Source organism: Patagioenas fasciata, chromosome 1, assembly GCF_037038585.1.
Source record: "Patagioenas fasciata isolate bPatFas1 chromosome 1, bPatFas1.hap1, whole genome shotgun sequence".
NCBI lineage: Eukaryota > Metazoa > Chordata > Aves > Columbiformes > Columbidae > Patagioenas > Patagioenas fasciata.
This window is the reverse complement of record NC_092520.1, coordinates 64,647,678-64,674,494: the sequence shown is the minus strand read 5'-3', so window position 1 is coordinate 64,674,494 and position 26,817 is coordinate 64,647,678. Positions and strand designations below refer to the sequence as shown.

The window sequence follows — 26,817 nt, the reverse complement described above, 5'->3', positions numbered from 1 at the left end:
TGGCACATCACCATTCACAATCAGAAGCTGTAAGCAGTTTATAATCTTTCAAAGGGCCACCATCCACTACACCATCCAAGCCTTCATTCAAAGATGTGTCCATTCAAGCCATCCAGATAAAAAACACGTAGGCTGCATTTAGTGGGGAGGGGTGGGGCTGAAATAAAGACTATTTCAGAAGAATGTCTTAGAAGCACTTCTAAGACACTTGAGCTACAGAGCCCTTGGCCATGCTTTTCACTGGACCTTACATCTCTCCGTGGCAGAGAAACCAGGCTCCAAGCACAAGGCAACAGGACAGTGTGTATGTGCAGCAGTCCTGATCCACGGATTTATGTCATCCCTTCATTGCACCACATAAAATCAGACTCTCTTAAAACCCACTTCCTTTTAAAGCAAGTTCATGCTTGACCATAAACTGCATTAAAACAGAACTTCAGCTAAGAGGATGTAGCAGTAATTTATAATAAGGTATTTAAGGGTCGTTATCAAAGTCTTAAGCTTTATGAACACAGAAAATTCAGCCCAGTTCATACTTAAAGCCAAAAATGGTAATGAAATGTCAACTGATAGACTACCCAAACATTTTCAGTTTTTTCCGTTGTTGATGGAAACTTAGAAAGCAAGTGCATCTTTAAAAATAGTTTAACTCAAATTTAAATTCCTTGACTATTTTATTAATTTTTGTACAGTGTCAAGGTAAAATCCTGCACCTGAGCTGGAATAAGCCCAGGCAACAGTTCAGGCTGACCCAGTAGCAGCTTGGCAAAAGAAAAAACAGATGTGTTTGTGGACAAGTCGAACATACGGTAGCAGGGCGTTTTTGCAAAGATGATGGTCAACTACATACTAGGCTGCATTATCAAACCATCACCAGTAGGCTGGAGGAAGTAATTATTCCTTTTTGATAAACACTCATGAGGGCACATCTCAGTATGGTGTCCAATTTTGGTCTCTCTCCAGTATAAGAAAGACCTGCACAAATAATAGTAAAACCAGTGCAGGGCCACTAAATGATCAGAAGGCCAGACAACAGGCTGCACCTGGATGGGCTGGAGGAACCGGGCTTGTTTAATGAGGAGAAAGGAAGGCTTAGTGGTGTATTTATTGCTGTATTGAACTACCTGAATAATTGTTACAGAGAAGACAAAGCCAAGAAGTGCATAGAGAAAGGATAACAGCAACAGTCCCAAGCTGCAATTTCACTGACCTATCTTCTGGTGTTCTTATTGGTATTAACTCCCGCTCTTCAGCTCTGCTTTTTCTTCTTAGTGTACCTCCTCTAATAAATCTGTCTGGATATGATCTGTGAATTCCACTCGACAAGATCAACAAGCAGTTATTATAGTCAAGTAGAGATGACTTCTCCTGCCTGAGGCCTTGGTTTCTCATAGAGCTTTCAGGTATGTCTGAGTCTCTTTTTATCCCATACTTCAGGAAATGCGACTGGCCATGTGTCAGTATCAAAGTTCCATGATTCCCAGCCAACTATGTAAAAAGATGATATAAAGCCTTTGTCTCCACAGCTTAAAATATCTGCCTATGCTTTTGTGACTTGTCATCTTCCTGACCTCCTGAGGAAGCTCTTGCAGGCAATTTCCTCACCTCATAACTGGATTTTTTGTTGCTGGATATTTTAGGTTCTGCCTGGGGGATAACTGCAAAGCTGAGGATCATGTGGCAATGGCCAAAGCTTGCAGCCATGGACAGGAGGGTGGTAGATACTGCAGAGAACGTGTACGTGAGGTGGGACAGGGGATCTCCCTGTGTGGTGAGAGGAGGCTGTTGAGTGATCTCCATTAGCTGTTGCACAATGGGGCTATTCCCATCTGCTAAATAACAAAATATCTCAGGCAAACACAAGTGCAAATAATGGATTCATGTGATCACCATATTTTTCTGAAATAACATCACTGCACATTAATTCCACGTTCAACTTGTTTCAGTTGATTCTGGATGCTTTTTGGTTCTTTCGAAGGTGAAAAGTGCACCTAAAGGGACCAATAGTGAAATTAACCTTGCACAGTAAATTACATCTGCATTATTTTTTTAATAAGCTACTGCTATTTTAAATCAAGCTACTTTTCCTTCAGTATTCTTAATTTTAGAAGTGCTGTGCTCCAGAGCCTTCTATTAAGCAAAGTGTTTTAAAATTAGTCTTAAATAATTTAAATATTTCTTTTCTGAAATACAGCCCTTTCCTGAAAGAGCTTTTTGCCAATTTTATGCCTTCTTTGGAAGGAAATAAAACAGAGAAAGTATCTATCTTATTATTATATCCACAGTTTTAAAAGATCAGGAGAAAATGTGCATCAGTAATAGTCTCCATTCAACAGCAGGCACTAAGTAAGAAAAATCTATAATAATGTGATTTGTCTTCTTCACATCCCTTCCAACTCAAATGAAGTTAAAAATAAAATGAAAAACAGGAGATATTTCTATTTCTAAATTGATGTGAATGAGGATGTTGTATTTGTTGTCAGTCTGAAGCCTGTCTGGTTTCAGCTAGTACTTCTCCCTCCAGGAGAGAAGGGACCTGAAGCCCTGCGATCAGCACCCCTGATGCTGGAGACAGAAAAGCAAATGCTGCTCAACTTCTCACTAAAACTTCATTACTTTAGTGTAGACCTGAGCGCCTGCTCTGACATGCCACGAATTTGTCCTTTCCCTGAGCGGAGGCCAGTTTAGTCCCATTTTTCAGCAGTTATGCCAAAAAGGGAGCAGCCACAGTAGCAAGAGAACAACGCAGGCCTGAACACCCCTGGAATGGGCCTGTGAGGAATGAACTGAATGTGGTGTTAGTGCTCTCCTTGAAGGAAATCAGCTGTGACAAGAAGAGGACATAACGCAGTGATGATGACATCATAGTCTGCATGACACACCTTATTTTGATGAGGGCCCACCATTCCTGTACATCAAATTGGGGGTGTACTTACACTACCACCCCTACAGATTTCCCCAGGTGTATTACATTCAAGGCCAGGCTGGATGAGACTTTGAGCAACCTGACCCAGCAGATGTCCCTGCTCATTGCAGGGAGGTTGGACCAGATGACCTTTGAAGATCCCGTCCAACCCAAACTATTCTATAATTCTATGAATCTATTGGTCAGAGAATGTAAGTGATGTACACCTTTATTTCACCTGATCCTGTGAAGCTCCATATTAGAGAGAGGAGGAGAATGAGATGGAGTGTGGCCATATTAACATGCAAGTTAGTTTTCCAACAAATGGTATTCCTAAGTATTTCTTTATTCTGTAATATGTGAAGGAGACCAGAAGAGACAGATGTGACAAACAAAACTCAGCCCAAACACAAGAACAGCTGGAAACTGATCTCCATGAAGCATGTGATGCCATGACTGAAGCGGGTTCATGTCATTGGGTTGTACATCTCCAGCACTCTGAGGGATGGCGGGATGGTGACCAGCCCCTTCCAGGCCCAGCTCTGCACAGGTGATGCAGTCATACCCAGATGCACCCAAGATGGTAAGATGCACCCAAGATGGTAAGATACTTACTTCTTGGGCGAGTGTAACAACTTTGTGCCTTGGTACTCTCCTATGACACCTCGCTGGCCTGCTTTCTCCCACTGCAATGACCTGAGTCACTTTTAGTCCATAACAACACATCAAGTGCATGCCATGACAGCAAGCAATGCCACGCAGATATTTATGCTACAATAAGTAGGAGGCAAACACAAATTCTAAGTATTACGCATGAGATGCTGTTTCTTCAGATATAAGGGTACAATAATACTTGAATATGATATTGTCGTTTGATTTAGATAGGGAAACAATGCCATTTCTAGAATATCTAAGCAACATATGTGAAAGGAACTTGGAGCCAAAAGAGTCCAAACTGACCGAGGAAACTCCTAGAGAGAGAGAAGGGGTGATGCCTGTCTCTGTGTTTGAGGTTGAGCACACGCCAACGTTCCCTGACACAGTAACTCGCCTCAGGGAAGGCGATGCCATGTCCAGCCTCAGCAGTGGTGGCTGTCGCTGCATGGCTGCCTTGCACTTATAAGGTGTAAGACTGCACAAGTGCTGTCTGAACACTTCCGAATGATCGCATCGAAGCAGGACAAAAATAAGTCATGTTCCTGGGAAACTAGGAGATGGATCCAACATTTGAATAAGTGGCCATGATTTTCTGGGGCACAACCACTGAATTTTCAGGAGCAGGAAACCTAAATAGGAATTTGTTCCCCTCCTTTTGTAAGTAGTTCCTATGGAAAGACTCCTTGGGCTTACGCTAATCAAAGACAAAGTTATACCAGATGTCATCTAGAGCAAGAGCAGGGCAAATCTGAGTATAAGCAGGCCACTTTGGCATCCAGCAAGGTCTGCATGGCACAAAACATGACTACAATCCAGAGTGTTTATTCATGCTCACATTGCACAGCTCGGTTGTTTATACCAATAGATGTTTCCTTCCTTGTGCAATGCACACGAGGTTCTGAAGCCCACATTGGGTTTAAAGTCCTCTTCAATAACAGTAAAAAAGAAAACAATTTACAGCTTTATGATCCAAGAGATCCAAAGCCTAATTATTCTGATGCATTTGCTAACAGAAAATTAAGTAGAATTCTGTTGATGACAGTGGTGTTATGCTGCCCCTCGATGAACATAAGGAGAAAGATGAACAGGCCCATGGTATTTCGTAGCAGTGAGGGAGTCATATACACTCATACTTGCTGTGTTACACAGCACACTACCTCTGATTTATGGTGTCTCTTAAAACATGTAACTTATTATTTCCTGATGCTTTTGGAAATCCAAGCTCAATCAAAACACTGGGTTTAGATTTATTTTTAGGCATTCTGTCACAAAAGATAAAACAACAAACACCACACATCTAACATATAAACTGGCAAATTCAAACAACCCCACAACCCAGTCTGTCTTGTTCTTCTATTGATCCTTTTTGTCTAATATTTTTATTTGAACTCCGTGAGCCAAAATAAAAACACAAACAAAACAGAAATCAGAAATCAAAAATCAAAAACAAAACAAAAAACCAAACACACACAAAACACACAAACAAAAAAAAAACCCACCCAACCAACCAAACAAAAACACCACCTTTGTTCTAAGTTTGTCTAATACTTACACAAGAAAATAATGAGAAAGACTCCTAGGTACTCATAGATAGTAATGAACTAGTAGTAACACTATTGCTGCTGCAGAGCAGTGAATGCCTATAAATGTCTTTTTGAAGCAGAGATGGCAATAGGCTTGGGTGCAGAATGAGGACTGGGTTTGGAAAACACACTGGAGATACTAGTCAGTCTGGTTAAATGACCCACCCACCCTTTGATGGCTGGCAGATGGTGAATTTGGGGTTGTTTGTCACTCAACAGGCTCCCCCTTCACACTAACCAAAGCCCACCACCTCCTCTGCTGTCTTTGCTTCAATAAAACGTTGCCTTTGTGCTGCTGCAATCCCACAGGGACTTCTGGTGCTCACCACCGTCTGGTGCATTCCAAATGCTGACCATGCCCACAAAGCCTTTGTACAAAAGGAAATAAATGCTCGTGGTGGCTGAAGTGTCTTCCCTTTCCTAAGCAGGTATGCATTTTAGTATGCCTGTCATTACGTCATTTTACATCACCTCTGTATTTGAAACTCCCTGAGAGATGAATAAGCAGTTGGCACCATCTGTGGGTATTGGCATTATGGGCTTTCCTATCAATTTCTTGCCAAAAGACATTTCTCCAACAAGAAAATAAAAAAATAAAAAAACTCTAATATGCCACTAGACATAAACCAAAATAAAATACTTTCCTGCTAGAAATGACATAAGTAATAAAAAATGAAAGATTACAGAAAACCATTGTACTTACTACGTGTCGTGCTGCAAACACTCCATCAACTATCGCACAACAGAATGCTGCTACCACGCCAAAGCTGATAAACACGATGGATGCTACTAACTGAGAAGAGAAAAACAGAATAAGTAATGTTTTCAATATAATTCTTAAGTAAAACAATCACACTATTTTTTTCTGGTATTCTTAAACAACATTTTCCCCTGCTGTAAGTCATGTTAGGTCAGTGTGGCAGCAGAAAAAAGGCAGAAATTCTTGATGCTGGGTTGACATACCATCAAGTCTACTAGAAAAGCTTAAATCTTTCTAGAGAAAATTAGGTCAGCTGTAAGAGTTATTAAATTCAACAGTGATTTCTTCTAAATCAACTTATTTTATAAAACAGCAGTGGTGTCCACAGGGAGCATGGCAAAAAGCCATGGTCCTGTTAGCTCTCATCAATACCTAGAGCTTGAATACAGTGGTAGTAGTTCACACATAGAAACATAGAATAGTTGGGTTAGAAGGGACCTTTGGGTCATCTAGTCCAAGCCCCTGCAATGAGCAGGGACAGGTGCAACTAGACCAGGTTGCTCAGAGCCCCGTCCAGCCTGGCCTGGAATGTCTCCAGGGATGGGGCATCTACCACCTCTCTGGGAAACCTGGGACAGTGTTTCACCACCCTCACTGTAAAAACTTTATTCCTCATGTCTAGCCTGAATCTTACCTCTTTTAGTTTAAAACTATTACCCCTTATCCTATTGTAACAGGCCCTGCTTTAAAGTCTGTCCCCTTATAGGCCCCTTTTAAGTACTGATAGGCTGCAGTAAGGTCCCCCTGGAGCCTTCTCTTCTCCAGGCTGAACAACCACACACAGATAAACACATCATAATAAGTTAATAACTAGGCATGAGGTCTCCAAATGCTTTTATCATTCCAAATTGCTCATAATGAATTATGCCACAGCAAAATCAGAGACTCATATGACTGATACCTCCGTAAGGGCTGGGGTGTGCTGCCTTGGCCCCTGCTCTTGTTGGGGCTTCCAGCCTGTTCCTCAGAGTGGCCACAGCAGAGTATAGCAGGGCCCAGCACATGGCCCACCTGCAGGTCTTTGTTACCATGTCTGCCACAGCTGCAGACAGCATTTTACCCCCCAGACTGCTTCGTTCATTAAGCAGTTTGAATTCTTTATCAACAGGACTGTGGATGGTGTCATGCCGGCAAGGTGCTCCCCTTGGGCTCATTTGCCTCAGCACCACCAGATGAGGGACAGACATGGTCACTCTGTCTCTCAGATTAGAGGGTTTGATGACTTTGCAGACTCTGTGCCTTAAATTTGCATGAGTGGGTACCAGCAGGACACAAAGTGAACCTAATGTGCACTCTCTGGATATGTTTTTAATATAACTTAATGTACTTCTCACATGTCTCTGGAATTTCTGATGCAAAGTCACAAAAGTAACCCTCACAAGCATCCTATATGATAGGTTAATTTTAATTTACAACACTACCATGTTATAGTTAATAACTACAACAGACTAAAGAATTCCCTTGAAAACTGACAGAACAACATTCTTAATAGATAGAACACACAGACCAGAGTTTCAGTTAAGAATTTGGAACCTCTTTGTTATTTACCAGTCATTAATTGCTCCTTCACAACGTGTATGTCAGAAATGCTTCCATATAGATTACCCATCTTCTATTGAAACAGTTCATATACCCCTTTTGCCTACACAAAATTCATATCTGCATTACCTAAATACTACTTTCATATGTGTAAAATTTGTAAGGCATCACAAACACACTTGAAAAATGGACTCTAGATTATGTTAGGCTAAGAACAGTACAATGTCAATAGTGTCAACAGGGGACACAGCATTGGTGATTTCCTCAAAAATATGCATATTCAGCAGGTAAGACATTACAGTCTTCTAAACCCATAGCATTGGACACACAGCTCAAAGCAACATCAACTGTTTGGAAATAAGAGCTTCCAGGGAATCAGCAAAACTGCAAATTAAAAGTAGAAGAACCACAGCTTTCAAATGCTTTCTGATACACTCTTTTAATTAGGTCACAGCTCCTAGCTCATGCAATCAGAAGCAAGTCAGCACTGCCACATGGATTGCTGTATAACCTGGATCCCCAGTGTGGAGAGTAGGGAGACACACAGAAGTGGCTGAAGCTGACGGTTCTGGCTGATCTTGGGAACCTGCTGCATCCCTCCTGCATACCTCTCCATCCTGCCATAAGAAGGGAGAAACCCTCAGAAAGCACTGTTGGCTGCATCACCCCTCAACCTCCACTACCCCTTGGCTCTTCAGTATGGTGGGTCATGTCTCATGAATCTGGTTGTCCAAAGATCTTGGCACGCATCTCATCAAGAAAGCTGTGGGCTCCTGGTTGTCCGAAGATCTTGGCATGCATCTCATCAAGAAAGCTGTGGGCTCCTCATAGACAGCTGTTATCACGGCAGACCCGTGGGCCATGCTGCCCTGCAGCAGCTGCATTTACTGCAGCCCCTGATCTCTTTATTTGAAAAAGAAGCAGTGTTTAAAAGTTCAGATTAAGTAATTATTGTCTGGTATCTCTATCTTGTTTTCCAAGTTATAGCAGTCAATCAAATAATTAGTGGGCTTAGCCAGGTGTTTCCAAATTGCCTGAGCTCAGGATGAAATTACTGGAAGCTGACCTCAAGGTGGCTTTTCATTTCACACATGAGCAACTTATTGATGACCTACAACCCCCAAACCAACATTTTCCATTCATGGAGATAGCTTAAATCACCTAATGAGTATTCTGGCCTTTTAGTTTCACCATATAGCTATAGGAGACCACATATAAAGGTGCACAGTAAATTGTAGCATAGGCAGGAGAAATGGAGTTGGCTCTGCACTCCTCAGTTATGTTGGTGAACATCTACCCATTCAAGGAGTTGTGTGCAAGTCAACGGCTGTCAGCCAGCGTCTGCTGTTCTTATCCATGCCTACTAGCAACTACTTCAGTGAGTGTTCCCTTTGAAATGAAGAGTACCATTTCTTGACTGACATAATATTTATTACAATGCTGAAGTGGCAAAATGAGACACCCAGGGCTTCTTATTACTTAAATTGACTTCCAAATGTATTAGAATGATAAAAAAAGTAATAATACAAGAACAACACAAAGAAATCCTTAAAATGAAATTACAGATTTATATTCTTTCTCAAGCCTCCCGTTGCATATTGAGAATGTGAGAAATGCACAAACAAAGTACGAAACTAATTACTCCTAAAAATTGCAGCCAAGACAGCCAAATGAAGAGCTGTTGTAAATTCAAAAGCTAATTTTCCTGAGTGGTAGGTGATTGCTGGAGTTATGAGTTCATGAGCCTAGCACGGCCAAGAAAGAAAAGCAGCACAGTTCATTTAAACATAGGGAATTTTTGTTGATAGGTTAAAGAAACAGCACTTTAAAAAATAAGTACTGATCCATCACATCATCTCATCTCCATTTTCAATAGCAGTCTGTTTTGTCAGGAAGACTATTCATTATTTATAACAACATATTTTAACAGTAATTCAAGAAATAGTTTTGTTCTTGCTGTCCTATTGATTGGCAACCAGGTTTCTCTACAGCTGTTATTATCAGAACAAATTTACTCCTGGTTCTGGTACAGATTACAATAAATTGGTTATGTACAAGGGAACCATGAAGCCAATTATTGAACAGTGAAAACTGCACTATGTGGGCCTAACAAACAAAACCAAAAGCCAGTTGTTTAACAGTGGTGTTTTAGCAAAAGAGAGTACAAAATAGCACTTAGAATGAGGGGCTTTTGCATATAGTGTTAACTGAATAGCTGTTATCTTTACTGAAAAGGTTGTCGAGCATTGGAACAGGCTGCCCAGGGAACTGGTTTAGTCACTATCCCTGAAGGTGAAAGACATGTAGAAGAGGTTCTTAGGGATGTGGTTTAGTGATAGGTTTAGTGACTTGACAGTGCTAGGTTAATGGTTGGACTTGATGACCTTAAAGGTCTTTTCCAATCAAAGCAATTCTATGATCTATCTTCAGTCGTGTCACATAAACATGGAAGCACTCAAGAATGCAAAACTAGTGAAAGGCTGGACCACTAAATTCCTGCACGCTGCCTTTTACTGCAGAATTCACCTGTCTTGCCCTGCAGCAGGCATACAGCATCCCTGGCTGCACGGTGTCACCCTCATGCAAGCAAGCCAAGGGAAGAGAATGGTGCCAGGGGACATCCCATGGCCACAGAGGTTGGTCACAGATGCTGTTCACATGTCAGAAATTACCTGGCACAGGAACTTGGTAACTAAGAGTTTCCCATGATTCCCAGGCATGGTTTTGGAGCTCAAAGGCGGCTACAAACCAGACCCAATGGGGAGCCTGATGCGGCCACCCTGGCTGCAGCCACGCTCCATGCTAACCACCACCCCTCAGGTCTCCAGGAACCGTGTGCGCTGAATCATGCTCTGCTGGTACCACGTCCCCGCTGTGTGACACGAGGAGATGTGTAGCCACCGTTTGCCAGCAGACATGCAGAAAAGCACCTCGGTATCAGATCTAAGTTACACTGTACCTAACAGACTCGCTTTGCTCATGCCAAAGGTCTACCTTTGCATCATACACTCTCCAATGTCTCCAAGCATTGTGCTGTTCATCAGTCCTCTCTGGGATTTTTTTCCAGGCAAAGAAAGAATCACAATTACCCTCTTAAATGTAAAATGAGAAACACTGTAATCCAATACCTTTTGCTCTGGCAAGTGACGGCTTTGCAAAAGGCTGTGCAAATCTTATGCCACATGTTTGTAAAGCTGTTTTTATCCCCACACAGGTTAAAGCAAATGTATTTTGAAAAGAAATGCATGAGGTGGTTTGTTGTAGGCTGCCCTTAACATTACATTCCCCAAAATACAGTTTAATTCTGTGGGCCTTTTTACTGGTTTCATTTCCCTATGTCTCTAAGCTCAGAACTTAGCATAGCCTTAAATAAATCTGCTGTATTTTTTCACCAAGCCGAGGATGGAGATGTAAGAGCAGAAGTTTACAAAAACTATGTCACAAACCCATAACAGAGAATTACTTTCCACCCCATGCACAGTCTCAACCAGGATGTTACCGTGGAACCTCAGTAGGGCTGTAGATTAATAGCCCACAAAGCTAAAACAATTAAACCCATTGCACTGCATTTCAGATGCTGCTATCAACTAAACCCTGCCTGTATTGTGAGGTGGGATGGTATAAAAATACTTTCAGTTGTGAGTTAATTTTCTCTTGTGCGGCCCTTACCCCTCCCACAATGGCCACTTTTTTCCCCTGCTCTTGGGACAGAAGTTTTGCTGCTGTGATGAAAATTAAGCTCAGACAAGGCTCCTACTACGATGGTTTTCACAGCTGGGCTAATTAGGAGGTTTCTCACTACACCAGGTAACGTGCTTCACAATTTATGGCCTGCCAACCTATTATTTCCAAAGGCTGGTTCTTCAGTAATAGCACTGCTGTGATTGAAGCTCTACTGGAGACATGTCATGTCACAGGAGACAGGATTATGTCACATCTGTTATTCATTAACACCAATTCCAGTCATAGCACTAGTTACAATGACACAAATTCATAATGATGAAAGACTTTAATGGCTGCCCAATCTAAGCCTGAAGAGCTCTTTCCTAGACTGGCCCTCAGATGAAGGAGGGAAGAAATATAAACACAAAATGTCTCTTGGCTGTAAGAGCACTAGTTTTGGCACAGCTCAGGAAGACAAGGACCAGGGCTGGGATCCCATGCTTGATTCTGACTGTAATACACCTAATAACGTAGCCAGTGCCTGTAGCAGATACCTATATTACCAGGAAAGCCTTCAGACAGAGATGTTGCATGTGATGTTGTCATGTGTTTAGATCAAGTTTTGTGTTCATATCAAGTGACCAAGTTAGAAACCTGCAGCCTTTCCACAGTATCATCACCGTTGAATTAAAAAACTCCAGTCATGTGTTGGTGAATATTACCAGCAACAACGCAAAGCTTTGATACAGGTTTTCTTCTCTCTCACTGTTGTTAATAGCACCTCAGGGCACAGAGCTGAGCCTATGTGACTGCTTGCTGCCATCTGAAATTGAGATGTAAGGAGAGATGAGTCTTAGACCCAGTGCAAGAGGATGGGACCATGTGGCCAAGACAGAAGTGAAGGAGGTGGAAGTGCTGGCAGCAACTATTAGGTTGTCTCACCTGTTTCATGTAATTTGTGCTCCGAGGGATTAGCAAAGTAAAAGCTAGGTTTTAGCTGTAATGAATAAATTATAAGGACTGGGGTTATTTTGCTGTTTGCGGTCAAGGAGACTTTTGTTTTACTGCCTGTGAAAAAAGTCTGCTGTTTTCCAGCATCGTGTCAGGGATAATTAGGAAAAATAGCAACATGAAAAGGCCAGCTGGTGTAACACAGGCAGGGGAGAGGTCCCATGGGAAATGTAAGCAACCTCACATGCATAAAAACGCAGAATTCATTAGATAAACACTGAGAAAGAATACAGAAAACACATGAGAGGTATCAATTACTATGCCAAGGAGAAAAAACAAGATCAAAATCCATTTTCAAAATAAAGGTGGCATTTTCATTCAGAATATTTCTCCTTTTTTCTTGCCCCACATCCTGAAGGGCAGAATGGTGAAAGGCAGAATGAGTGATATCTTTTATTACGCCTTAGATGCTCACAGTTAATTTATGATATGTAGGCATAGTTAATGTATATTGCTTATTTTTTTTTTTCACTTCCAGTGGTGTTGATGCTCCGCTTCTGCAGGTTATTCATTCATCAGTTAGGCTCCTTACAAGGGCAAGGGACCACAGAAGTGCCCACAGACGGGAAATGTGCAACAGGGTGACTTAATGATCGCAGTTCTTCGCCCAGCCCAGAAGGGCTGATGCAGCACAGTTGAGTAGGACAAGAAAGGGAATACAGGCATCTGAGTCTGCTTATTCCAGCTTCTCCAGGCACACATGGAGATCTTTAGGACAGGGACTGTTTATTTAGTGGTCAGGTAAACAGACTTCTTGGGTTATTGGGAACTTTACTTGCAGCATTTGCAGTGACAGTTACGGAGATGGGGGAAATGAGCACCTGACCACAATGACACAGGCCCGGGGTTGTGTGACAGCCCTGCTGGGTGCCACAACAGGAGGTGGCTCACACAGCCACCTTTGCTGGCCATTTCTCTTTAGGGCGTGAAAGCCCGTGGCTCAAATCTGACCCTTAGTTCCCTCATTAAACCCCTCAGAAGGCTTTCCCAGGCACTCATGCACGGAGCATCTCTCCTGGCCTCCTTCCCCGCAAATTTGTATTTGCCAGCCAGCAGCAGCTGTGCCCTTCTCACAGGGGTTGCGTGCAGCAGCTTAACTTTTGCAACTTCAGGCATCTAACAATAAGTGGCAGGGAAACATTTTGCCTTAACATTGTACTGTCCAAACAAAAACCTCGCTTTTATGTTAACTGATAGCTCCCTAGTCTAGGTCTCTCAGCTGATTTCACCCTCTAGAAACACTCTCATGAGCATTAATCCTTAATTTATACCAATCCACTTTGCACTAGACCTTCTGTAATTTAGTTTGTCTTTTATTCTAGCCTAATAAAGCATTTGAAGATTCCGTTTCTGTGAAAAATGCTATATGAAACAAAGATGAATCTTCCTGTATTTTTATCTTCAAGTAATGAAAAAACAGCAGGAATTAAATCAATAGTCATTATGAAACATAAAACAAAGTTATTGAGAAGGGTTACCTGATTAATATATTCTTTCTTCTCTTATAATCTAATATCAGCTACAATACCCTACATAAAACACCCAGGAAATTATTTCAAATTGTTTTACAAGCAAATCTTTACTAGAGTGACTAATCTACTGAATTTAAAAACCTATATCAAGCCATTTCTGTACACTTAGACTTCAAAACTGGAGTCATCATTACATTGCAATCAGAGAATTAATTTGATGTATGTGTAAATGAATACATATGAAATTCAAGATAATTCATTCACTGATGAATAAATGCTTGTCTTGACTCAGTGAAAAATGTCAACACTGACAATGCACTATCAGTTCTCCTTGGAGTTTGGGAGAGTCTTAGAGTTCCAGCCACTTGAGTCCAGCAGATGTTACTAAAACAATGTTGGACAAAAGACTGAATTGTACTTGGTTCACATTTTCCAGGATGAGAAACAGAAGCCAAGCTAAAAAAAAAAAAGCCTTACAAAAAAAAAAAAATTATGGGGCAGGGTTAGATTTATTATTGGTGCTCTTTTAAGCCCTCATGGCATCTGAGAACCCCTCTTAATATCCCAGTAACCATTACCACAGTTACTGATTTCCTTCTAGCAGCAGCACATCTCAGCTTCATTCAGCTCTTTCAAACATCAATGCTATATCTTGCCCCTAATCTGAGCTGATACACTGACCCTCTCTAGTCTGGGCAGCTGCATCTTTTAGCTGCTTTTAAAGACATTTGTTTAAATAGCTGGTCTATTTTTCTTTCAGCCCATTAAATAGGGCGCTGAGTATATGCTCAAGCCCCTTCCCCCTGTTCCAGCTTCTTACTAGTAGGTAGAGGAGCCCTGGGGCTTCCCAAGGCAATTCCAGATATTGTGTGCTTTTACAGCCGATGTTGTTCTGGCCATCTTCTCCTGGTTTTGCAAGTCCTTGTCTCCCTAGTCCAATGCCACTTTCAGAATGAGAGCTGGCACCCCCAAATTATTACTTTGTTTAAGAGCTGCCTTTTGGCGATGTACTTTTTCATTCATTTTCATCTCTTTACATCTGTATGGGTTTTAGGTTTTTATTTCATAGGGGTGTGTTGCTGTTTTTTATGTGAAATCACATTAACTGATTCCAGATGACTTTTGAGACCAAAATTATTGGAGCATTTGGTATTATATCTTCATGACTTGATTCATTCATGCAGATATAAGTATAGATTGGGGGATACCAAAATGGGGAACAGCATGCCTTCGCTAGACAGATTGGCCTGTATTTGGGAATCAGCCATGCTCTGCTCAGTAGCACAACAGGGTGTGAAGCCTTAGTATGTGTTTCTGAAAGGAGAATGCTGCAGTTCTCCCTCCAAAGTGAAGCAGTATTTCTCATCCAGGCTGCCAGGTGCTACCAAGCACGGTGTTTTCAATGTGGTGAATCTGCTAAGAAAATTCTCCTAAGGGGTAGATTTCATCATTAATAATTCCAGCTACTTAAAATAAAAGTATTTGTCTCAGCTGTCTGCGCTCCTTTGTAGTAAACAGAGAGCCAGACACTTCAAGATAACTTCTACAGCTACTGTAGAATGGGATGAATTATGTTCTGATGGTATCTGTCTTTTTTTCCACTGGCTATAGAGGGAGCCTCATTGAGGAAGTATCTGTGCTGCTAAAACATCTTGTCAATACTGCTTTCATCCGCTTGATGTTGGCTGTTCTATTTTGTGCTTTCTCTTCTCTGCTTCAGGACTTCCCTTCAGTCATTTGCCTGGGACTTGCAAGGGAGTGAGAGGAGTAATGTGGAAGGTGAGAAGGATGCCTGGGGTTTGATGAAGACAAAGTGATATTACACATAAAATTAAAAAAAAAAATCATCTGAATTTCACAGCTGCAGAAATGCTAATGGTTTTGGAAAGAGCCTCAACAAGCCTTAGTTCAGTAGGTACTTCAATCTGGTAATAATTCCCACTTGCAAACACCAACAAAAGCATTATCTAAGAATGATTAAAAACTATTACAGATTTCAGGATATAAAATAGTCAAGAACCAAAAACCAAACACAGCATTAAAAGGAAAAGAGACAAAAGTGAAACATAAACTTAGATTCACTGATCAGCAGTGCTGACTTTATAGAAATCCATCACATACTTCCTTTCATGGATGCTCTTTTATTGATTAAAATGGAACAAGCTAATTTCATCACTTAAACAGAGGTGGCTGTTCAGAGCAGTATGAGAACAATAAACTAGAAATAAATAGCATACCATAAAAGTTTATGCTTCCTGGTACAAATAGTGTAATTGACATAGATCGGACTACTACAGTTGACACTGTTTCAGCAGCAGGAACTTTTTTTATGTCAAAGTCCATTAGTGTCTTTACAAATCCTCTTTCACGTTACACTGACTGCATTGGTTTCTCAAGGCACACAAACTCCTTATCAGAAATGCATTACAATTAATTTATAAGCTTTCGTGAAGTGAAGTTTTACCTGCAGAGTCTGGAAGATTGTATCTAGCCAACAGGGATACTCATCTGTATAATTTGATCTCATTCTTCAACAACAGGCCTGTGCTCTTCACAGGGTGCACCCCGCCTCACCTTCTGCCCCCCACACATGAGCACTTATCCTACATTCCTTACCGAGACATTTTATCCCCTGATCCTGCTTGCTAGGGAGAGTAATCGATTTTTTTATTGTTCCACAATCACATTTCATGGGTCATAGGGTTTACTTGTGTTTTCGGCTGTGTGACAGTAAACAGGATAAGAAAACAACCTGGCAGTTAAAAAGTGTCCTATTATGCACTTAATTCTGTGTACTGTTTCCAAGCACAGATCTTAAAGAAACCACATGCCAAAGGGCTTCCACTTAATAAGATAAAGGACTTCAACTGAATTGGTAGCTCTAATCTCTGACTCAAAAGAACAACGCCAGCCTTCAAAGACTGGAGTATCAAAAATAAGCTGTGCTGGTGCATGCATATTTTCATACATATATATGTATGTATGTATCTCATTTCTGCTTGTATAGAATTTAAGCTTCCAAAAGCAAACTGAAGCCACTCCGGTTGCCAAGAAATCTCTCCAAATAGAAGCCAAAGTCTCTCCCTTTTTCCATTTCTTTCTATCAATGATAACAGTGAAAAAAACACGGTGGTTTCTTATCTGAGACTGAGCCAATGCTGTGTTGGATCACAGGCTGGGGAAACTGGGGTGGGTCAGACCTGGGACAGGTCAACCAACACACCAGCATAGGGCTGTATGAGAAGGAAAGAACTACTGTGCTGGGCTACAGCTGCATGAACTTAGTGGCATCTCTCTAGGTATGTCAGACAGACACAGCCCTGATGATGGAATGGAAAGATTACTCCAGCCTTGCCTGTACTTCCCATTACAGCTTTATTAGCTAAACCGTCCTGGCAGACACATCTATAAAGAGTGCAAAAGCACTTTGCACAATAAAGACATAGTGTCAGTGGCACAGACAATTTTGGCAGTATGCTAGGTATTTGCCAGCATGTCAGCTGTAAATACATATATATATAGGTGAACATAGGTTACACGTTATTTATTATATGGTTATAATATCATAGTACATTTCTGTATTATAATACTTACATATAAATATTTGCATGACTAGCTGCTGAGTCTGCACTGGTAAAACCTGAAAACACAGACCTATAGATAAGTGATATGAAATGCTGATCCATAAGGAATGAGGAGGAGAAGACCTGAAACATCCCCCACATTTCCTTTGGTAATTCACACAGTGAGAGCATCTGTTTTTGTCTTTGAGTCCCTGAACTTCATATTTTGTGGGGAAATTTGTACTATCTCACTTCAGGCATTCAACTCACTGACAGCACTTAGATGATGGTTTCATGGCAGAGTGAGATGATATAACACTTTCTTCCCAGCAAAAGGGACAAGTCCTGTTCCCTTCTCACACAGGCTCCTCTCTACTCTCAGCCATGGAGCCCCACCAGTTATTTCTGCTATGTTTGATGCTCAGTTGGCTCTGAATCTTCAAACTCACTAATCCAGTGGGAACTACTTTTGGCTGGGTCAAGGAAGAGGAGAAGAAGGAGTCAGCAAGACAGAAGAAGGAGGAAAGGAAGGAAGAGGAGAAAGGAAGATGTCTCTGTATCGGTGGATATTTATATTTACTATAAATTGGAAAGCCTCATGTTAAATGCACAAGGTGAAATAACTGCATTAAAAGAAATCCCAAATATTTCACTTGGTCCTCCGTTCATGGAATACGACATACTAATAACAGCAAAATGTCTCTCATAATATTATACTAACTAAAATAAATCATAAACAACTTTTCAACTATATACTTTATAATTGCCCAGAAAATTTTCTTCTTCTAATGTCACTTGTCTTCACTTTGGATGGTGTTTTCATACCAATAGACATACACCTGTCCTCCTCCTCTTCAGCTGAAAAAACTGAACTTTCAAAACATCTCCAGTTATTTATCTTGCTTCCATTTGTGGCAGATGCACTCGACCTACCCCTTCCAAACCAGCAGCAGTTTGGTCCAGGCTCCAGAGGAGGGAAAGGCCTGAGCTGTAGCCAGGCCAAGAACTCCTCTTAGGAAACCCACAAGGAAGCAGAATGGCAACTGAACGCTGATGAGTTGTGGGTGCAAGGAGTCTCGTGCAGACCTTTCCCACTGTATGCAATTTGACTGTGAGTCAACCACTTTATTCTATAAATATGACAGCCTGAGTGAGCCTACTATGAGCTCTCTCTGGCAAATAAGCTGGATGTATGGTGATAGTTTTACTATTCACAGCTCAGTGGATGAGCCCAATTTAAACTTCATGTCAATCATTTAGCTTAAGTAAATGCATACTGAATATAATGAATCATCTGGAAGTATAAGGTTGTATGATTTTTAATACACTCTCTGCTTCATGTTACTTAGTAAGCTGGATTTGCTGAAATCTTACACTGTAAAGTTCTGCTCGTATTTACCAAAAGCAACTACAAACTACACTGAACACTTGCAAGATAAGGTCTATTTTGCACTTTGCTGGGAAAAATAGAACTGACTGGGAAAAGTAACAATCCAAGGCTAATGCAGAGACATTACAGACATCTGCAAAATGGGGCCTATTTCTCACTTTGCTGAAAAAAAAAAAAAAAAAAAGGATTTATTCAGACAAAACAGTACCTGCAAGGCTATGGACCATAAACAATGTCTACAGCTGAACGAAACAAAGGCCCATGCGGAATCAGAGAAAAAGGTCCGATGAGAAGCAAGAAGACCCCAAAGTGAAATATTGCTATCGGACTGAACCATGGTATGAATGGTTTGTAAAGATATAAAGGTCTATGGTTTCCTATGCTGGGGGGACCTCTGTGCAGGTAGCCAGCTTGAGCCAGCCCTCCTGCTATTCTACTCCATTCATTATTTTTTTTTTTTCCTGAGAATTTTGTCTCCTGAAAGTCTGCCCTGGATACAGTTATCAGGCCTTGCCTGAAAGTTTGCTTCTGGAGCTCTAAAATATGGACTCCAGAGCAAACAGTTATCAGGGAGGTAACACTTGAAAGTTTGCTTTTGTGAACAGGTACAGGCCTCCCCTGAAAGTTTGCCTTTGGAGCTCATAAATACAGACTCTGGCGTGAACAGTTATCAGGGGGAGAAGAATCTTGAAAGTTTGCTTCGTGAACAGGTACAGGCACCTGGAGAGAAGGTAAGCAGCATTCGGCTTGGCATATTTCCCTCATGCAGTAAATAATAGAGTGAACCTGCCACCAAACTTTTTAAGTCACGCTTCTCTTTGAGAAATCCAGATATTGTTCTGCAGTAAGCAGAACCCTAAATTACACCCCTGCGACATCATTCATGACTTTGCTGAATACTCTCCTGCGTTACATGGAATAACACAGATTTCCTAGACCTACCGCGGATAGACTACATTCAAAATCCTTCCCCAAAAGGTTTAAAAAGGGGTCACAGAGTCAGTAAAACCTGTACAGGTTATCTTTATATAAATCGGCTTGTCTTGTTCTGAAATGTGCACCACAAAATCTAGCACACATTTATAACTGAAAAGATAGCAGTACGTCTGCTCAGTTTTAATCATTTTAAAGGTGCTAAACAAGACAAGGATGATTGCTAATTTGTTCCATTAGTATCATTTTTACATCAGCATTAATTGTTTTTCCCTGAACTATGTGAAATTAGAGCACACAAAAAAATCATCACTGAAGAAAAAAAAGTGCTGTTGACTTTCTCTGAAGCTTGAGTTCAAGGGAGAAATAATAACCTCATAATGACAATGATTGCCTTTACATGATCTGCATTTCCCCTGCACTACAATAAAGACTTCTTCCATTTATTTCTGCAGGAACATCAAAGATAGTCTCAGGAGATCTACTGAATTGTAATGGTTTTTCTCTTTATGTAAACAAGCTGCTTTAATTAGCCTAATCTGTGATATGGAATCTATCAGCAATTAGCATCTTCAATCAAAATCTGCACTAAAGTCAGTTTCTTCTAGCATGTTCAATTTACACAAAAAAAAGCAGATGAAACACAATATGTTTGAAAATAACACAGTAGGTATGCGTATCAGTATATCTTTTGAGTGTAGGTACTAAAAACAACCACCTTTACAAAAAATGTCCAGTGGGCATTTTCTGATGGACATAACCAATTTACAAGATACATTGATTTTGAAAAGTGAAAGAGGTTTGGCTCTTATAATTCTGAAAACTGGCTCACACATGTAACTCCTTTAAAAAAGCTTTTCTTCTGAAACACATGCAAAGTCTAGTGGCAAGAAAATAACATTGGGCAGGAACATATGCATGGTCTGGGAAGTCTATCAACTAAAACCAGAAAAGTGCTGCTTCGTTTCTCCAACTTCTGCTGTAGTTTCTTTTCAGCACTTAATTTGAAATTATTGTTGACAGAGATTGGGAAGCAAGCATATCAAGGCACCTAAACTTAGCATCCCTTGAGAAATCTGAAGAAACAGCTTTGCCTTTTCTGTTTGTGCGCAGAGCTCCATGTTTTAACCTCCCTCATGTTTTGAAATACCTCTTTTGTCAGAAGCAACGTCTCCTTGGCTAAAATCACCACAAGCATCTCTCTGAACAAACCAAGGACCAAGCTGAACCAGGTGAGCATCAGGTTTATATCTGAGTATGTCCTAGGCATGCCAGCAAGAAAATTAACTGTGTGCTAGCATGAAGAAAACACAAGTAAGTCTCAGCAATGGGTGAATTCAGGTCTCAGACCTGCTGCCGACAGCTGTCTTCATGGTAAGTATAGTACCGAGGTTTGCACCAACTCATAGAATCATTTCAGCTGGAAGAGACCCTCAGGATCATTGAGTCCAACCATAACCTAACTCTGGCACTAAACCATGTCCCTAAGAACCCCATCTAAGTCACCTCCAGGGATGGTGACTCCACCACTTCCCTGGGCAGCCTATTCCAGTGCCTGACAACCCTTTCCATGAAGAATGTTTTCCAGATATCCAATCTAAAAGTCCCCTGCTGCAACTTGAGGCCATAACTCACACCTCCTGAGGGGTCACCCCCTCTCTGCTGACCCCTCCCATTCTCTCTGTGTCCGTCACACTCCTGTACCTCCTGCCACCCCCTTCCCACCATAGCTGCGCTGCTGTTGGGGTGACTCCCACCACCCTACTGAGAGCTCTGGCAGGCAGCACTGAGACATCACAAATGTTCAAAACCCTGACACTTGTTACGGTGCCCTTGCATCTCCCCATCACTCTTGCAGGCATCACAGCTCCAGCACGCTCATTTTCAGCCTCGTGAAACAGTACAGCTTGATGGGGCTGGCACTGGGAAGAGGTGTGAGTGGAAACTGCGAGCCAGCTCTTGGTTTATTCATTTGGTTAGCCAAAACAACACACATGGTGTCTTATCAACATCGCACGTTAAAGAGTGCTTCGTTTCTGGGTGCTAGCTCATGCCACCTCCACATTCATTTGAGCAGAAACCTTTTGCAGCACGCCCCCAGCACTGCTTGCTGCTCTCAGCTCAGCTCCACTGCCACGAGCCCCCCACGCATCCAGCCTTCCCCACCCCTGCATGCAACTTCAGCATCTCATTTTCCAATTTGAAATACTTTGTATGTAACATGAGGAGATGGCAAGTAGGCAAACGAGCAAGGACACTTCATGTCTTACAATCAAATCCATTTGATTTGAGCAGTATCATGTTTTCCACCCACCCGGCTGAAACGAGTGTGCCTTTGGAATGGAACAACGCACAGCTATACTCTGTTCTTTAACCCATGACCTGCTCTGCAGGGGGCAAGAGAGGCAAAAAGGGACAGCAACACATTATTCTTCACTTTCTCCTGTTTTCCAGTGAGAACCATCTGAAATCAGTGCACATCTTTAGTCAAAGGGAAATTTTGTTCTGCTGGTGCCAAGTTCTGGGTAGCAGAGCCAAGCAGGAATGCTAAGAGGTGAAGTGAAATCATGCTGGTCAATGAGGCAGAGCCTGCTTCTGCAAGCTGCAGTTCCTCTGAATTAAGGGTTATACCTTGGTCAGCACATTGAGCTCCCACTGTGGGCCCTGGGATGCCAAGAACGAGGTCAAAGAGGTGTCACGTTATTAATGTCATGTTTTAAGAACAAATCCTTGTCCATTCTCCTAACTGTGCTTTCATTCTTTCTCAAACCCTGTGCTCGCATTTATTGAGTGCTGGATATTTGCTGGACTGGTTCTGCTAACCATTACCTATTTCATATTGCACTTAGCATTTCATCAACCATGAATAAACCTGGGCTTGCAGTGGATAGGTCAGAAGGAAACAGAACTTCAAAACAAAAAGTGAAGCAGATTTATGGAGAAAGGGCAATTTAAAATAGATCTTTTTTTCCAGTGTAATTGAACCTACACTCATCTTCAATGTTAAAAAAAAAAAAAAAAAGAAGAAGTATTGAGTCATTATGGGGGCCAGATAATTGTCAGAGCTACACTGGGTTGAATTTAAATTATACTGCACTAATTGCTGAAAGGAAGTCCAGTTAAAACAGAAGCAACTGAGTAAAGAATTTATTTTCCATCTCACCCCCTTTTGTCCTGCTGCAATGCACGGAATTTTTAGTTACAGGAATATGACATTTCTGTTACATTTCTGTGCTTATGTAAGTCTTTAGAATCTTATTGATGGCTGCAAATTTGTTAAAACTGCCCTAAATGCTTTCAATCGAATATACTCAAGTTACACTCCAGGGAATAATTACTGCCCTCAGTTGCAGCATGACATAAACCTTTTCAAATTTATTTCCATAATATTTGAAGACAAGCAGCTCAGCCTTAGCAAAGACAGTGTTAAAAGGCCTACCCCAATGTGGATGGTACTCAAGGCAAGAAGCATAATTAAACTTTCTAGTTATTTTCTTGGCCTGTTCCCCAGAAACCAAATCTTTCAACAGCCAGATCACCACTAAGTGTTACCAGCAGAAAGCAGTTTCCCTTGTTCCATGCTGAGAAATGCAAACAGGAACCAATACCAAATACGCTGGACATTTATTTCTCCACAGTCCTTGTGTAAATGACACAACGCATCGAGTGTTGCATGGTTTAACCGCTGCTAACCCACCTTACGTCTTTTTCAGCCATTTTTCTTTCTGCTGAGGATGTAAGCGATAGTAAACTCGAAAAGGCAAATTAACAAAACACTGAGAGATAAAACAACCCTAAAATGTTATGCCTGTTAGCAAAGCAGACTGAACGCTGTGGAAGACAAAGTTATTTTCATCTGTCCACCACTGAGTCTGCAACTTGGAACCTGCTGTTCATCCTGGTCTCTGATGTAAAAATGAGGGGCAATAGTTCTTAAAAACAAATAAGCTGTTTTGTTAGTAGCAAAATTAATGAGCCTGCTGCAGATTTGTGTCTCACAGGTCATGTCCCATTTTGATTTTCTAGTTTTTAATAAGAGGTGAGCTGACATTGCAGCCTTTACCGCCACAGGGGAGCTAATTCAAAATGCTCTCCTCTGCCCACCTGCAAATTTTCATGAAACTTGAAGGAAATGCACAACTTTGAAGTCTCTGCCTCCCTGCTGAATTTGTCTGAAATTGGTCAACATGTTCAAAAACTGGAATGGGGAAGAGAGAAAGACACAGACAAACATCATAGCTTCATAAATTGCATTCCTTTGGGAAACCCAGCTAGGAAAAAAAAAAAAATCAGGGGAATAGTTTCAAATGCATCACTGAAACTTAAAAGAAATGCAAAAAAAAAAGTTATATTATGAAAGACGTTTGCCTACAAATAGGGAGAACAAGACATTTATGAAGAAAACAGTAAATCACAGCAGACTACTTGTAAGTAAAGCAGTAATTCCTTAGTAAAAAGCAAGATAAATCCATAATTTCCTCCTCTGAGCTTAATATCACTCTTGATTTATAGCAGTGACGGCTCTGCATCACTGTGCTAGTTTGTCTGAAAATTAGTTAATTTTCTTCATGCAGTTAGAAACCTTTGTTTTTCATAGCTAGCATGGTCATTATTTGGACTTAGTTTGAGAACAAGAGATAACACCCCAGCGCAGAGTTAATGTTTTTAATTGCTCTGGTCTGAGAGACAAGGACGTTCTGAGTGCTCTGCCCACAGGTGTGAGGCAGCGAGGAATTGGGGCATGGATGGGGCAGAGCTTGACTGATCAGTAATGGTATTCCATCCCATTACCATCAAGCTTCGTATTTAAGGAGAGTCAGGATCTTCCAGTAGCTCTCTCGCTCTCTGGTTCTTCTCTTTGTGCTCGGAGACCTGCTGGGGGAGTTCTGTTTGGTGTGTTTAGTTCAGCCTTCTGTCATCCTTCTGTTTTGCAGAGGCCTCTGGGCCTTTCTGCCTTTTTCCTCTTTTCTCTCTCTAGGATCAGCTGTTGGGACCAAGTGCTGCTGCCTGGGACTGGCTGCTCAGTGTGGACAGAGTTTGTGAGGAATTGCATTGAGTATCTTTTATTTTATATTCTATTTTATATATATATTTACTAATAGTGTATTAGTATTTCATTATTTTATTAAACTGTGTTTATCTCAATCCAAGTTTCTCTCTTCCTTTCAATTCTCTCCCCTTTTTAGGGGCTGGGAGGGAGGTGAGTGAGTGACTATTGTGGTCGTATTGCTAGCTCAGGTTAAACCGTGACAATTATAAAATTAATCATATTTCATGATACTTGACCATAATCAGTCTACTGTAAAGTGCACATTTGATGTGCTGTTATTCAACAAAAACACTGCTATTTTTTGACGAGAACAAGAAAGGTGTAAAACTTTCCACAAATCCAGTCCTACACACCTTCCTTTACCCAGATGCCCCAAGGACTTCCTGCAACTTCCTCACTTAAATAAAGCAAAGCCAAGCTAAATCTAAAACCAACACACAGTGTCATCTGATCCTGTCTGATCTAGCCAGGGAATCTTGATAACAAGAACTCTGGGTTTTCTACTTCTTTTTAACACATATAGTTTCAGCAAAGTGTTCCTGACTTAAACTTCTTGCACAGGATGAGATCACTTACAGTTGAGCTGATCATGTGGCTCATTGGTGCCCAAACTGGCATGACCAATGTATTTTGTCTCTCTCCCCATCCTTTTCACAGCTACATGGTCCCAGCCAAGCTCTGGCACTCATCTGATCGTGCCCTGGGTCAACTCAGCTCACTAAACCAGCAGGAAAGTAATTCAGTAAAAAAAAAAGCAGGATGCTTCTGTCAGAAGCAAATCCATCCCTTGCCCTGTGCAGATGGGTTCACTGACCAATTCGTGCTTCTCTGAAACGTCTCAGAAAACAGTGAAAAAAAATTACTAACATTTTAAGGTAGATGCAGCAGTTTTAAGTCAACTGGGAAACCCTGCTCTTCATGTTTTTAAGACATTCTGATATTAAAAAAATGAAAATGAAAAGGGCTTTTGCTTACCATTTGTCTTCTGTTCTCTACCAGGTGGATGCCAACAATCCCTAGGAAAGATCCAAAGCCAAGCTAAGGCAAAGAACAAAACCAACAGAAACATGTGAGATCAGCTTATTTGGTCAACATATCAACGCATTACAGTGATATCTGAGCTTACGTATCATACAGATGGGCTAACTGGGGTGGGTCAGGGGAAAGGGTGGAAGTAACTGGACAAAAATCATATGGGAAATGACCAGAACTACAGCTCTTTGATATTTCAGAGCAAACTTGTCTTGTAGTAAACAGAAGTCTCTACAGACATAATCTTCTGTAACCTAGCTGCTTTTACCATAGTAATGTATAGTTTTACACACTGTAAAGCAAAAACTAAGTGAAACAGGAGAAAAGAACACTTACATTTAACCCATACATATTTGTTTTGGAAAATTGGAAAGCTTTAGGCAACTTCAGACAAACAGTTTTTCTCAAAAGATGGATACGTTGCAGCCATGCAAATCACCCAAGTTCAAACCCTACGGTTGGGTTTATTTGGTTTTAATGACTAAACACTATCACACATCCCAGAAAATGTTCTTACTAAAACTCTACATGGACTAGCAGTTAGTTTCAACATGGGACAGCTGCAGGAGAGAGAAGAGGCAGGGACACTGGAGCAAGCTGGCCTCACTATTCCTACCAGTGCTGCTTCAACACCAGGCTAGCAGGAAAAGCCCCCTCCTTGTGATAAGCCTGTGAAGGTTTGGAGAGGTAGAAGTGCCTTTGACTCATGGTTAACATGAGGTAAAGCACCAACAGGTGATATCGGCCTCTCCTCAGACCTTCCTGGAGCCAGGACTCCTGCTGGGCTCACACAGGCTTGCAGAAAATAGGTCTCCTTAGTGCCACACACCTGAGATATACCTGGCCACAGACTCAGAAGCAGCCCCAGCAGGAGAGCAGGTGTCAACAGGCTCTTTCCATGGAACTCCTTCCTTGCCTTGCCTGGTCACACGCTGCCCCGAGGTCACCTCAGCCTCAATCCCCTGTCACTTCCACGCTCCTTGCTCCCTGCTTCACCTGGGCTGACACTCCCCCCAACCCTTACACAGTCACCCCTTCGGCTCCCACCCAACCCACCCCAGGGATGGTCATGACATTTCTGCTAAGGAGTCTAAGCTTCTTTCTGGAACAAGGTCTCCAAATCTGGTTCAAGGCCTCTCCTCCAAGCACAAGTTAAGTTTTTAAGGACGACATGTCCCAGCCAAGGGCTTGACCAATGCCCGTGAACTCCTGGCTGCTACGCACAACCGCTCACAGCAGAAAGCAAATCCCCTGCAAGC

At 41.5% G+C, this 26,817-nt stretch overlaps 1 protein-coding gene across 1 annotated transcript in view; it reads right to left on the bottom strand.

The window, feature by feature from the left end:
* TMEM255B (transmembrane protein 255B) overlaps positions 1-26,817 on the bottom strand; it is a 79,269-nt gene that overhangs the window by 41,380 nt on the left and 11,072 nt on the right. The window contains exons 3-4 of the mRNA XM_065848634.2: positions 25,502-25,564; positions 5,849-5,938 (exon numbers count right to left, since the gene is read on the bottom strand). Of these exons, the coding sequence (XP_065704706.1) occupies positions 5,849-5,938; positions 25,502-25,564 (153 nt within the window). The remainder of the gene's footprint in view (positions 1-5,848; positions 5,939-25,501; positions 25,565-26,817) is intronic.